At 32.7% G+C, this 14,701-nt stretch overlaps 2 protein-coding genes across 2 annotated transcripts; one reads left to right on the top strand and one right to left on the bottom strand.

The window, feature by feature from the left end:
* The first annotated feature begins 618 nt into the window (after positions 1-618).
* EMB1473 (Ribosomal protein L13 family protein) lies at positions 619-4,648 on the top strand. Its single transcript, XM_007021892.3, is given in 5 exon segments — positions 619-935; positions 1,475-1,660; positions 3,176-3,346; positions 4,211-4,226; positions 4,229-4,648. Coding segments are annotated over 5 exon segments (687 nt in total). The 5' UTR covers positions 619-662; the 3' UTR covers positions 4,270-4,648.
* Positions 4,649-4,738: 90 nt separating this feature from the next.
* Positions 4,739-6,946, bottom strand: LOC18594366 (protein trichome birefringence-like 42). Its single transcript, XM_018124888.2, has 5 exons — positions 6,507-6,946; positions 5,823-5,994; positions 5,522-5,697; positions 5,255-5,413; positions 4,739-5,155 (listed from the first exon to the last, which is right to left on the bottom strand). Exons 1-5 carry the CDS (start codon positions 6,809-6,811, stop codon positions 4,855-4,857), a joined length of 1,113 nt encoding a protein of 370 aa, XP_017980377.1. The 5' UTR covers positions 6,812-6,946; the 3' UTR covers positions 4,739-4,854.
* Positions 6,947-14,701: the final 7,755 nt, after the last annotated feature.

Here is a 14,701-nt window from a genome sequence, read left to right as displayed (position 1 = left end):
TTAACTTTTTGGTAATGTAAAAGAAATTTATATTGTTCATTTAAACATTTAATTTAGTGATTGATATATATATTTGTTCATAGATTAGTAAAATTCAAATCTTCTCTTTCCTCAAGTAAAAAAAAAAAGTTTTATATCGTAATAGGTCATCGGGAACCACATTCGGTAACAAAAACATGAACAAAAAATGTTGGAAATTGTACTTTTCCATCACTTTATAGCAATTGGCATCTTGTTGCAAAGGCTTGTACAGATTAAATTTTGCAGTAAAAGTATTGGTATATACTGTATGCATGTAAAACACATGTGTATATAAAAAGTAATGGCCAAATATTAGATAATGTATTTGAGAATTTACTATCAAGAATGCAATGAAATGGATGGAATTTGGATGCCCAATCTACAACCTCGTCTTACCTCGCTCTGTGTTTATTTTCCATGGGTGGGTTTGGGCTTCCCTTGCAAAAGCTCAAGCTACAGAACTCTCGGACCGAACATAGCCCAGTCCGGTCCAAGCTCGATAACGAAGGAGATTACTGTGTAGTGTCACTTTGCAGGCAAAGGAAAAGGATTTGAAAAACGAAAGAAGGCCCATCTTATCCAATTGGTAGTACTAAATAGAAACAGCAAGAGTGAACCAGTGGAAGAGAAACCAAAACAAAATGGCAGTCCTTTGTGCTTCAACCTCAGCCATCGTCTCTTCTTCCTCTTCTTTTTCAGAAAGACATTCATTTGGTTCTTTAAGAAAGACTATTCCCAGTAACCAAAGCCCATTTCTTGGGTTCTTCCCGGTTGTGGCATTGTCGAAACCTTCTTCCGTTCGGACAACGACTCTGTCTTTCTCTAAACGGGATTTCCGGGTTTGTTGTCAGGACCTCTCTCTTGTCGCTGAAAACGAGCGTTGGATGTTCGATGAATCCGAGGCTGGTGGCCCTGTAAAGACTCTCTCTCTCTCTCTCTCTCTCTATTACTTCTGTATCATTGTCTTTTTTTCTTTCTTAAAGTTTTTTCTGGGTTTTGAATGGAATGTTATGTTAATTTATTTATGACTATTGAAGTGATTGAATTCATGGTTCTTTTGGTGAAAAATGGTGTTTTTTTTCTCAATGGTTATCTGAAAATTGGGATTGTTGTCGGTTTGAACTTTGAACTTCGATAGTAAAAGTTTCTGCTTTGAAACTTTAGCCATTAGATTTCTCTTGGGGTTTGTCAAATTGGGTATTTCTGTTTCTTTTAAATGACAATTATTGATTAGAGGTTATATATATTGGCAATTTCTGTTCTGATGGTGTGACATAATTTCCCTTTAAATTGTGATTGTGTCTTTTCTCTTTTTCAAAAGTATTAATGTGACATTGCATTCACCTTTGGATACTTTTAGAGTATGCTATCTGCTTCTTCCTGTGTTCTTTGATGATGTTTCTGCTTTTCTCCCTTCTTGCTTACTTAATTTGGATCATGTTCTTTTTTGCAGGACATTTGGAACAACACATGGTATCCCAAAGCTAAAGATCACGTGAATACCAAAAAACCATGGTATATTGTTGATGCAACAGACAAAATTCTGGGAAGACTGGCATCGACAATTGCTGTGCATATTCGTGGAAAGAATTTGCCCACTTATACTCCTAGTGTGGATATGGGAGCTTTTGTGATAGTGGTATGTGGTTTTTTGGTCATTATTGTAGTAGACTATGTTTAGGAGTTGTTTGAGTACTTGTTTGTGTTGTTGTTTGGCGATGGTTGGATGTTGGAAAGAGGTTTGACTATTTGAAAATGTTGGTTGCCCTTTGAAATTTACATGTTGCAATTGTTCTCTAAAAAGCGTGCTTTTGTGCATTTTGCTACAATTTGTTCCTCATGCAATAGAAAAGCTTTTTGGCCTGATTGCATTTGCTATCAGTAATAAATTGATAATTATTACTTTTCTTCACGAGAAGCAACTTAGGGTCTGAGCAACTTGCATTATGAGTATACTGATCAAAAAGGTGCTTGTTTTGGTTGTTTCTCTTTGCTAAAAACTATGGAACTGGAAAAGATGCTGCATTATTGACATCCTAGTGGTTGGCAATGTGGCAGTGCAGGATTACTCCCTATTTGACAGTTTTATCTTAAAGATAATTGCTGGCTGTTGACTATGGCTTGTGAGTAGATGGTTCTAGTTTTGTGAATGTGTGCCTAGTTATTGGAATATGGCTATTACAAGTGATGTGGATTACACAGCTCAATGTGAAAGTTGCCCCTGTCAGAGGGGATGAGAGGGTGGGATGGAGCTTGTTATTGAACTTCACTGCTAGAGGAAGAGAGAATTTGGTATCAATCCTCATCAATATGTAATGCCAGCTCTAAACTAATTTGATAAAGAGAATCCAAGTTATTTTCACTCCATGACCACTATGATCTTTCTTCAGTTGTGAAATACTGAGCTTGGTAATTCTGTGGGGGTTCAAATTATATGTTTGATAATGATAAAGCAAGCTGGAATGCAAGTTCTGATCTCTAAAGTGGTCTGCAGCATCTAATAGTCATGGTTGCCTTTGCTAACTTCTGCTATACACTAACTAGATGAAAGACATTTTCTTGTATATCAACCATTTTATGTGTGTATAAGTGATCTTAGGGTAATGTTGGTTTCTGAGTTGGCAGCCATTATCTTGCTCTCTAATTTAGTTCATATTGCATTAGAATAGTGTGTTATGATGACAAAAAGTCTTTTATTGACTTCTGTTGGAAGTGATTCCTTTCTCTTGGAGTCCTAGCCTGCTTAGATACTACTCTTCTATATCAGGATCCATGCAATTGTAAAGAGTCTGGCAGATGGTGATGGATCTAAAGAAAGTGTGCCTTCTTAGGGTTGAGGCTTTGAGTCGGCTCTTTAGTAACTTAACTTCCAAAATATGCTTTTACATAATATTTTCATGTTAATAGATGTATCAAATTTGCGTTTTTATAGTAAAAACAAATTTTCTCTTGTAGAAACATGTAACCTTTTGGCATGGATCTGGGTTTTATATATTTTGAGACAAGATATGGTTGCTTAAAGGATCATGCTTCGACTTATAATAATTTGGCAATTCAGCAGAGGGAGATTTGATGATACTGCCTGATTTCTAACACTATGTTTATTATTTGACTTAGAAATCCTAAAAGTTTGTTCTGTACTTCTATCCAATAGGTAAATGCTGAAAAAGTTGCTGTATCCGGAAAGAAAAGGACCCAAAAGCTCTACAGGAGGCATTCAGGAAGACCAGGTGGCATGAAAGTGGAAACATTCAACCAGCTGCAGCAGAGAATTCCTGAAAGAATTATTGAGCATGCTGTTCGTGGTATGCTTCCTAAAGGAAGGGTAAGTTTATTGATTTTAAACTCAAGACTTATATGTACATATAAGTTCAACATGAATCTGTATATGGGTATAAATTTCTCCATCTGATATTTCGATGATTTAGTTGCTAAATAAAAGGGATAATAAGGCCTCATGACCCTGATTTTATTTAATTGCTGATCAATCTGAACTTTTGGTTTAACTGTTTGTGTGGCTAGTTTTTCTTGTGTGTATGAGTGATGCACATTCTACTGCTAAGCTTTTCATGCAGTTTACACTAACTAGGAATTTTCCAAATAGGACTCTAGCAAGGTCGTCAAGAATGAGAAAAAATTTATTCTGGATTCTCTATGTGCACACCTTGCCAAGCTAGTTTAAGTAGTAATAGCTTCACCAAGGTGGCTTCATGAAGTCTGTATGTTTGTAGGAACCATGTTGTAGAATGATAAAATAAACTTGGTGGTTGAGGTATTATACAAATAAGCATTGCATTGGTAATAAGGACTGCAGAAAGGCTGGTTAAGGTCATGGGTAATGGATGAATCTAAAATGTATAAGTGCTGATAGAAAATGAAGCTTGGAATCTAAGGAACCAAGTTAATGGTACAGGTCATGTGCAAAGTTCTAACTAGCAGCTTTAATTTGTGAATACAATCATTATAATTTGTAATATAGCACAATTGGTAACGTGTATAGTGAATATATCAAGATCAAGTCTTTAGTTATCCATGTCTTATGTCGGCTTTTGCACTCAATGCATTTTGGGTTCATTCTGTTCCAGAAGTTTTTATTTCTTCAGGAAACAATTATGCTGTTTCCTCAATGCTGCGTGCATGATTTTTATTGGTTATTACCTAGCTCTATACTAATATTTGTCTTTTTCAGCTTGGTAGAGCATTATTTAACCACCTAAAGGTTTACAAGGGCCCAGACCATCCGCATGAGGCCCAGAAGCCTATTGAGCTGCCTATACGGGACAAGAGGATACAGAAGTAGAAATAAACAAACCTAAAACAGTGTCCGGCTTGAGAGATAGCAGGCAACGACGCCTTCCACCCTGCTTGCCATTTTCTCGTGTATTTGGTCCTCAGGGGTATGGCTTTTGTTCTTTGGCTCTAAATGTGCGACTGCGTGCTGCCCTTGTTTGTAATTTGATTGTAAATGTATTTGAAATGACTCTTACATCTCTTGAGCTAAAGTTGCATGCCTAACTCTGATGGAAATTTATGCTGTGGGTTTCAGTTGCTTTGATATGTAATTTAAATTGAATCTGGTGTTTGAACCAAGTTTGATTTGTTAATCAAAAAAATTCTTTAATATTCTTATTTTGGCATATGTAACGACTGAACTAGGCCACGATCACGGAGTTAGAGGTCAGCTACTAGATATGGGACTGGTTGTCAGTTCCAGAAATTTAATATCAGAATAAAGATTTTTCTTTTATTCCTACTTAAATTATTCACTTACAAACGACCAATGTGGCTGTTGTTAGATGGTAAATATTCCCCCAAAAAAGATTGGAAAAAGTGTTACTTCTGAAGCAAAGCTGCATATAGAAGTTGATTCCAAGTATCAGGCACACCAGCAAGACACCAGTGGCTGCAGTCAGTGAACCTGGGGCCGCCGCCGGCATAGATGGAAGGGTGGCCATCTTTTCTTAGCTGTGTTAACAAAGTAATGTCAAGTAAATAGGCAGGTTTAGCCATGTTACTCAATACGCTCTTTAGAATAGCTTCCCCTGGCACGCCAGGGCCTGGATATGTTGATCCCTTCACTGGTTCTGTTTGTTCGGTGCAATCTTTATGGTTTGGATCATTCCATTCCTTGGCACTGAAAAGAAGCAAAGTGAAGAATTTTAGTTCAAATTGGTCAACTTGATTTCAATAAAAGAAGATGATCAAGGGATGAGGAATTAAATCAAGAAGTTACTCCAAATGAACAGCTGCAACTCCTTGGAAGAAGACTGAAGTCTTTGAAGGATCGATGTTCTTGTCAACCCAATTAGCCCAAGTTGTCATGGCAATCTTGTACGCTTCCATGTGATCCATCTCTTTCACCGTCTTGTTTCCAAATTGAAAGTAGTCCCAACTACAACACAATATATCAGTTCTTAAGCCCAAATTGTTTTATTCGTAAAATTTTTAGTAAACAGAGTTCGCTACAGCTATACAGTGTAAACATAGTTAGAAATAGTACGTTTGCAAGCGTCCAGAGTGAGTCCACCAGTGATAGCTATTGAAGATCAAGACATCAACTCCAAGCCACCGGTTTCCGGTACTGATCGAATCAAGCTTCAAAACTTTACCAATTTTTTCATAGGCCATATCAATCAGGAACCCATTTTTCAGCCAGTTAACTGAAACCTCAAAATCCTGGACAAAGAAAGAAAACTTAATTATAAACAGAAGATTTCAATCAAAATTTGATGGCTAAGCTTGTCATCTTATAAATATATGGTTCAATGCTGCATATTTTGCCCAGTGAAATAAGGAGATACCGGCAATGAAAATGTTGAGAGCAGCCCTCTTGCGCCGAAGGTATAGTTAGAGTTAGGGACTGCAGCGTCTAGCATGCAAATCAGTGATCTCCACATATTGTTACTTAGAGAGTCCCCCACAAACAGGATCTTCTTGCCTTTATACTTCTCCAGGAAATCATTACCATTGAACCTAAAATCAAAATTCAGCAACCATTTGAAATTAGAGACATGAAATGTGAAAATGAAACAGAAATTTTCCGTCCTAGCTTGAGTCGTTGAGGGATAGGTTTCACCTATAGCCACCCACCCTAATGTTAATATACCTTTCTCCTTGTCAGCCAAAAGGATATTTAGTTTCTCCTTTATAATTTCATCTAGGCTCCACCTAATGACATTATCATTTCCCCTTTTTATATAGATAAAATTTTACCTATTACAACACGTGAAAACTTTTAAAAACATTTGATCTAAGCCCAGGACAACGTTTGGTTCAATCCTTCATCTACTCCCGGTTCTATTCCCCAATTTTCTTCTCTTTTCTCAAAAAATAATCAGAAAAAAGCTAATAAACTTATCATTGGACAAAAGCTAATAGCTAGAACATGCTTGATATATCTAATGCACCGTGCTTTCATGGAACCAAAATTAAATTCAAACAATCAAAAAATTTTCCCTTGGGTATGAGAAAAGAAAAGGCTTCACCTGGGGAGGTCACAGCCATTAGGCTGCCATCTATATTTGAGGTAATCTTTATCAGGTCTGCCATTTTTCTGGCAATCGAAGCCGCCTCCGATGAAGGGACAACTCGAAGAATCATAAAGAGGGTTAAAGGAATTATCAAGAACCCAACTTCCTTGAAAGAAGTCACAGCTGCTCACTTCGTTTTCCTTCACTACTTCATGACCTGTATTATAGCTATGGATATCTCCATGAACCAAGACTATGACTAGAGAAAGAGAAACAACTAGGAGGCAATGGTAACCCAAGAAACCAAGGCAGGCAGCCATTGAGTAAGCAAATTGAAGATACTACTGCCAGTAAACGTTATGTACCAATTGTTAAGGAAGGAAAAATGTGGTTGGAAAGGTGTGATTTAATTTCAAGGTTTAATTAAAGTAACAAATTAACTTTGTTTTTTATGAGCATTATCTGGCAGCCAGTGAAGGACATAAATTTCAGCACAAATTTAGGTTTCTTACATAAAATCTAGAATTTATAAGTTTGGATTATTATAGTAGCCAATAAATTCACACCTGGCACTAGCTCATTGGTCGAACTTTGCCAAATCTTGGTTTCAGTACTCCATATATGTTAATTTTTCTTGTATTGTGTCAATTTTCCTTTTCTAGTGACACTAATATCAGATTTTTGCTTGCAGATTATGCATATTGATTCTATGTCTAACAATTCCTTAGTTTATGCTTCTTATTTCTACCTTCAAATAGCTTTAATCAGGTGTATGGCCCTAAACTGTACCCCCAGAAAAGAAAGGTGCATAGCACTCCATGTCTAAACCCTAACAAGGCTTGGTGGAGTCTTTTTGTGTTGTAAGAGGTGGCGTGATGGCAAGAAGCTCACGTTCCCTTCACTTTGTGGGTTTGAGATTGAGAGTTTGAGTCACGACAACACCCATCATTGCCATTGGATGTCCCTTACGCCTTTGAGTGGGATTGGGAGGCTGAGAATGGAGAACTTTTAGACAAATGATTAGGAGGGGATTTAGAAATTTTTTTGAGTGGTGTTATTATTAAAATAATAATAATAATTAAAAATATAAATATATTAAAATTTATAAAATAAAAATTTTGATATTAAATTAAAAAATATAAATTTAATACATTCATTTAATACTTCAAATTAAAAATATATAAAATAATTATAATTATCCACAATGATTTTTTATATTTTAAAAACAATATAAAATAATATCAATAAAAAAACTATCGAATACATGTTTTTCCATATATGTTATCAAATAATCATTCGTTTACTTATCACTCATTCATTTACTTATCACTCTTTTGATATAGAACTTGAATTTTTAGAGAAAGAAAGTGGAAAATGCAATCAAGGATTAAAAAGAGGAAACGTCACTACGAGTCTCAAGAGTAAAATGGGGACGGAGAGTAGTTTATGTTTTAACTTTTTTAATAAAATCTTAAACTATAAAAAAAAAATTTTATCTTTTCATGTAACATTTAAATATTAATATATAAAGTATTTTTTAATAAATTTACTTTAACTTAAAATCTTTGATCTCATTCTCTACAAGATTGTAAAAAAATTAATGAGTTCATTAGTATTATTAATTACATAAAATTTAATAAAATTCAATAAAAATTATATAAAAAATAAAAATTTTTGATAAATGAGTGTTGACACTCCTCAAGGTGGATCCGCCCATGTGTATGATGCGCGTGGTGGTGGTGGAAATTGTCTACAGTTGGGATCAACAACAGTAGAACCAGAAGTAGGTGCATATGTAGTGGATGTGATGTTGGCGATGGTTAAAGTCAACATTATTGGTAGTGATGGCATGAAGTTGTGGAGGTAGCTCAATAACTGTGCACGCTTGTGGTCCTAAATTTGACTTTTTTTTTTTTTTATCATGTTGCCTTTGTTTATTGATTTATTTTTTTGGATCGATATTTGTTACTGCACTTATTAAGTTCTTTGATGCATTGATTATGTGATATATATATATATATATACATATTAAAAATTATTTAATTTGATTATAAGTTTTACTTGTAATTTAATTTTAAAAAATAAGGGTAGTAAAGCAGAATCAGTTTCATATAGAGGGTAAGAGTGCAGATAAAGTGATAATTGAGTCAGTGATAGTAAAAATGTTTGAGCTCAAATACAATTATAATATTCAAAATTGAAATTTGATGAAATTTTTTTAAAAAATATTTAATTATATTATTTTGAAAAATAAAAATTTTAACCACTTACACATTAAAACATAACAATCCCCTCATGACATTTCATGTCACAATATTTTGATCACATGACATATCCACATCAGCTACTCTAACTATAACTTGACCATCTCCACGTGGTAATAAAAAAAATTTCAACTTTTTTTGTGAATCCAAATTTATTTCGCTACTTTTCAATACAAAATTTTATCACCATTTGCATTACATGTATAGGTTTTACAATTCATCATTGAATCTTACATAATTGAAATGTATTGAAATATAAAAAACAAAAAAGTAATGGAGCTAGAAATGCCAAACCCATCATTAATTATACAAGTGAGTTCTAGCTAGGACATAAATACCACAAGCAATACATTCAAACATGCTCAATAAGAGAAAAATTTATAAATTAATAAGCAAAGATCCCAAATTCTTACTTCCTTTTTTTTTTTTTTTTCATTTTCCAACTATCTAACCAATTTGTGAAGGCTGTAAAGGAAAAGGTATCATAACAGAGTCATCTGAAATTTAATGTGGATGGGTCCGGGAGAAAGGGGAAGGGGAATAGCTGGGATTATTAGAGACGAGGCAAAACCTTGATAATTTTTGCCAAGGTAGTAGGAGTCACCAAAGACGGAGCTAGCCAATTTTTATTAGGAGGGTTAAAGACGAAAAAGAATAAAAGTAAAAAATTTTTAAAACTAATACGGTGAATTTAACCAACAATCAAAAAATTTATAATAGTTAATATTATTATATAACATATAAATAAAAAGCCAAGAAAAAAAAGACTTATAATAGTTATTTAAGAAAGTTATGTTCAATGATATTTTCTGGATTCAAATTCATCAATTATTAACTTTGTACTAAAAAGTAGACGTGGTAATTTTGAACACGACACGAGAAGACACGGGTTAAACAGGTTTTGAGTTTAGTGTTAACGTATTTCGTGTCTAATCGTATTAGACACGTTAAGACACGAAAATTTTTGTGTCTTAATGTGTCTGATACGACAAACACGTTTAAAACATGTTTAAACACGTTTACTTAATTGTGTAGTCGTGTTTAAACGTGTATACATGACACATTTATTAACCTATTAAAAATTAATAGTTAAAAACTATTTTAATCTTATATAAATAATTTTAAATAATTATTTTAATAAGTTTTTTTAATTTTATAAAGGGTATAATGTAATTATACATACTCAATCCTAATTTTTAACATTTAATGATTATTTGATGTTATTATTATTTTTGTTTTATTATAATTATTTTTATAATTATAGATTTTAAATTTAAATAATAAAATTATATTTAATTGTAAATATTTTTATTTAATTGTGTTAAACGTGTTAATCGTGTTAAACGTGTTATTAATCGTGTCGTGTCGTATATTAACACGTTTAATAAACGTGTTAATCGTGTTGTGTCGTGTTACACGTGTATTAAACGTGTACGTGTACGTGTTTCAAATTTAAGATACGAATGTTAAACGTGCTGTGTTCGTGTTTAGCCTTAACGCGTTTCGTGTCTAATCGTATCTGACATGTTTACGACACGTTAACACGATTTGCCAAGTCTACTAAAAAGACTAGTAATGTCTTTCTCAATATAAACAACTAAATTATCTGCAAGAAACTCATCATTCATTTTGTTTCAAAATTTATTTTTTTTTTGCAATTTTCATTGTTGAAAAGGCTCTCAATCAAGTGGTAATTTTTTTTACTTTTTTTGTTTTTACTAATCTCTGGCACAAGTAGACCTAGTAATTTTAAACACAACACGTTAACACGACACAGAAAAACACAGAGTTAAACAAGTTTGAGTTTAGCCTTAGCTTGTTTCATGTCTAATCATGTCTGACACATTTAAGACACGAAAATTTTCGTGTCTTAACGTGTTAGACACAAGTAACACGTATACACAAGTTTAATTAATCGTGTTATCATATTTAAACGTATAAATGTATTTAATCGTGTTATCATGTTTAAATGTATATATATTACACGTTTATCAACTTGTTAAAAATTAATAGTCAAAGGTTGTTTTAGCCTTACTTAAATAATTTTAAACAATTATTTTAATAAGATTTTTAAATTTTATAAAGATAATAATGTAATTATGTCATGTTCAAATCCTAATTTTAAATTTTGTTTGGTTATATTTGATAGTCTTATTTTTTTTTTGTTATAATTGTTTTTATAATTATTGATTTTAAATTTAAATAATAAAATTATATTTAATTATAAATATATTTTTTAATCATGTTAAACGTGTTATTCGTGTTATTAATCGTGTCGTGTCATATATTGACACATTTAACAAACGTGTCTAAATGTGTCATATCATGTTATACGGTTATTAAACATATATGTGTACGTGTTTCAGATTTAAAATACGAATAGTATTCGTGTCATGTTCGTATTTAATCTTAACGTGTTTCTTGTTTAATCGTGTTTGAGACATTTAAGATACGAAAACATGAATTATCATGTCTAGGCACAATTCAGAAAGTGTTTTAATATTTTCAAAACTTTGATGATGAGATATATCAAGCTCGTAATGCCTCAATTGAAACTTCAAAATAAGTCCTTTTTATTTTGTGAAATCTTAAAAATAAAAATTCTCAGCTAACTTGCAAATATTATCAATATTGAAAGATTTGTAATTGTTATTAAGATCCAAAGTAGTGCTTAAAGTTAAAAGTTCCATAGCTTGCTTATTGAATGTCAAATTCAATTCTTGTAACTGGGAATCTATCGTCAATAAGAATACATTAACTCGATAATGATGTTCTACAGTTACATCTGATTGACGAGATCGACCACTGCCCAACATATATCATGCACCCATGTTAGGAATTTCTATATTATATTTTTGACAAAATTTTTTCACATTCTCAAGCAAATTAGACCATCTATCATCTCTCAACTTCTGAAGAAGTGATTTTGTAGTAAAAACAAGATGAATTGCATTTAAAATATCTTGAGAGCGTAATTGTAATGCTTGACAAAGAACATTAGTGATTCCCATGATCTCATACATAAAGTGTAATATGAAAATAAATTCAAATGATGTTAAAAGTTCACTAGCAACAAAAGCATCACCTTTTTATGAATAATTGGCCCTTTCGTCAATAGTACTTTCAACAACAGTGCAGGTTGCATCAAACATTCTCATAAAGCTACAAATAGAATAAAGTGTGAGCTTTGTCGAGTATCTCCAACTCTTTGTAAAGTTCCCACTTGATTTGCTCCTCTACCTATTTCAAGTTCATCACTAACAATCATGTTTGCTATATCAATTGCTTGAGTAGCTTGTAATCGGTCATGCCTTTTAGAAGAAGCACTAACAATAATTACAATAAAAGTCAACTGTGTAAAAAATTTATGGATATGAACTACTTCTCTAGATGCTGCAACTAATACTAATTGCAATATGTGAGTATAACAATGCACATAACATGCATATGGACAATTGTTAAGTACCGAAACTTGTAATCCATTCCATTCACCATGCATGTTACTAGCACTGTCATATCCTTGACCTCGAATGCTTTCAACTTGAAGGTTATAGCGAGAAAGAACAAACACTAACTTTTTTTTTAAAGTCATTGCACTAGTATCACTAACATGTACAAGATCAAAGAAATGTTCTTAAACAAAATGATCACCATCAACAAATCTCAAAATAATAGCCATTTGGTTTTTTTTAGACTCATCTCAAGCTTCATCAATAATAACAAAACTTAACATTTCTCACTTCCTCTCTAATTGAATTTTTCACCATATTAGCCAAATTATGCAAAATCTCCTTTTGAACATCATTGGATGTGTACTTAGCAACTCGTGGAGCATTTTCCAAGACAAACTTATGAACTTTATCATTGAAAGATCCTAACAATTTTAGCATTTCAATGAAATTTTCTCTATTTTTTGAGGATGGACCTTTAAATGTCATTTCTCTTCTTTTTGACAATGAGAGTAGGGCTAAGAGTTTTGAAAATAGTTTGAATGCTCACATTCATAAAGGCTTAGCTCCATTGCATTTGACTAGTTATGATGAAGTAGTTGTTAAGGTGAAATACTTAGATTTGTATGGAAATAGTCTCAAGAGACAATAAGGGATTTTTTAAAAAATAAGGATCGAGATTCAAGCTTTCAAAGTAAGAAGGTTTTTAGTAGCCATTCCAAATTTCGAGCTATTAAAAAGCCTCAAGCTTCTGATACTTTTAAGGATAGATTGCCTCTTCAAGGAACTCAATTTTACCATGGCAAGATGTCCCAATAAAGGCTTAGGTGTTTATTATGTGGTGGAGGACATCGAGCTATTGAATATTGGCGTATTACTGGTGTTTGCTTTGGATGTGGCCAGCAAGGCCATTGTATTACTGATTGTCCATTCATCCCTCAAGAATCTCAATTGGTGCAGAAGGCACAAAATTCTTGAACCTTTGAAATTGCAATGCAAAGAACACAACTCACTCATGCTTTGTAGATTGCATTGACACCTCCTACTAGACATCAAAAAGCGAGAAGACCTCGTACCTAGGTGCTTATGCTATCATTCAGTAAGATGCAAAGGCATCTAATATTGTTGTGTCTAGTATACTGCTAGTTGCCTCTATTTATGCTCATGTATTGTTCTAAACTGGTGCATCTCATTTTTTTATTTCTTCTACATATGTTTGAAAGTCTGCCTTGCCTTTTATGTTTTTATATTATGAACTATGTGTAGAAACTCCAATTAGAGGTAAAATTATCTTAAATCATATTTGTAAGATATGTGTGGTAAAGATTGAAGATAGAGAATTGGTTACGGATTTGCATATTTTAGATCTGCAAGATTTTGATGTAATTCTTGGTATAGATTGGTTATTTTAAAATTTTGCTAAAGTTGATTGTTAAGGAAAAAAAAGCTTGATTTTGAAATTATTGGGGAAACACCTTTTTGTTTTAATAGAAGCAGTATTTATACTCTTTTGTGAGTCATCTTTGCTTTTAAAAGCTAGGTGATTGCTTAATAGTGGTTATAAAAGATATTTAGCATCTGTTTCAAACATTAGAAAAAAAGAATTAAAGATTGAAGAGATTCCTATTGTGAAGGAATTTTTTGATGTTTTTCCTGAGGATTTACCTGGTTTACTTCCTGATAAGGTTTCTTTATTGATTTGGTTCCAAGAACTACTCTATTTCTAAATCTCCTTATAGAATGACTCTTATAGAATTGAAGGAGTTGAAAGAACAATTACAAGAACTTCTTGATAAAGGTTTTATTAGACCTATTGTATCTCCGTGGGGAGCACCAATGCTATTCATGAAAAAGAAAGATGGGAGTATGAGATTGTGCATTGATTGTTGAGAGTTGAATAAGATAACTATGAAGAATATGTATCCTTTGCCATGAATAGATGATTTATTTTATTACCTTAAAGGCACTTATGTGTTTTCCAAAATTGACCTTTGTTTGGTTACCACTTATTGAAGGTGAGAATTGAAGATATGCTCAAAACTGCATTCTATACTCGACATTGACATATGAGTTCATTGTTATGCCTTTTGGGTTGACATATACTTCAGCTGCTTTTATGAATTTGATGAATAGAGTTTTTAAACCTTATTTGGATAAGTTTATGATTGTTTTTATTAATGATATTTTGGTGTATTCCACTAGCTCAACAGATCATGTAGAACATTTAAGAATTGTATTAGAGATTATGTATTCCTATGAGTTTCCCCTACTAGAGGAGTAATACGATTTGGGATTCGAGGAAAACTTAGTCCTCGTTATGTGGGTCCATTTGATATTTTGAATAGGGTCGATGATGTGGCTTATAAATTAGTACTTCCACTTGTTCTATCTGAAGTGCATAATGTGTTTCATGTTTCCTTGTTAACGAAATATGTTCTAAATCCTAGTCATGTGGTGGAGTTATCTCCTTTAAGACTTAGAAAAGATTTGTCTTATG

This window comes from Theobroma cacao, chromosome 7 (genome assembly GCF_053813885.1).
Source record: "Theobroma cacao isolate CCN51 chromosome 7, ASM5381388v1, whole genome shotgun sequence".
NCBI classification, from domain to species: Eukaryota; Viridiplantae; Streptophyta; class Magnoliopsida; order Malvales; family Malvaceae; genus Theobroma; species Theobroma cacao.
Note: the sequence above shows the minus strand (reverse complement) of the source record. Positions and strands in the feature narration are given on the sequence as shown.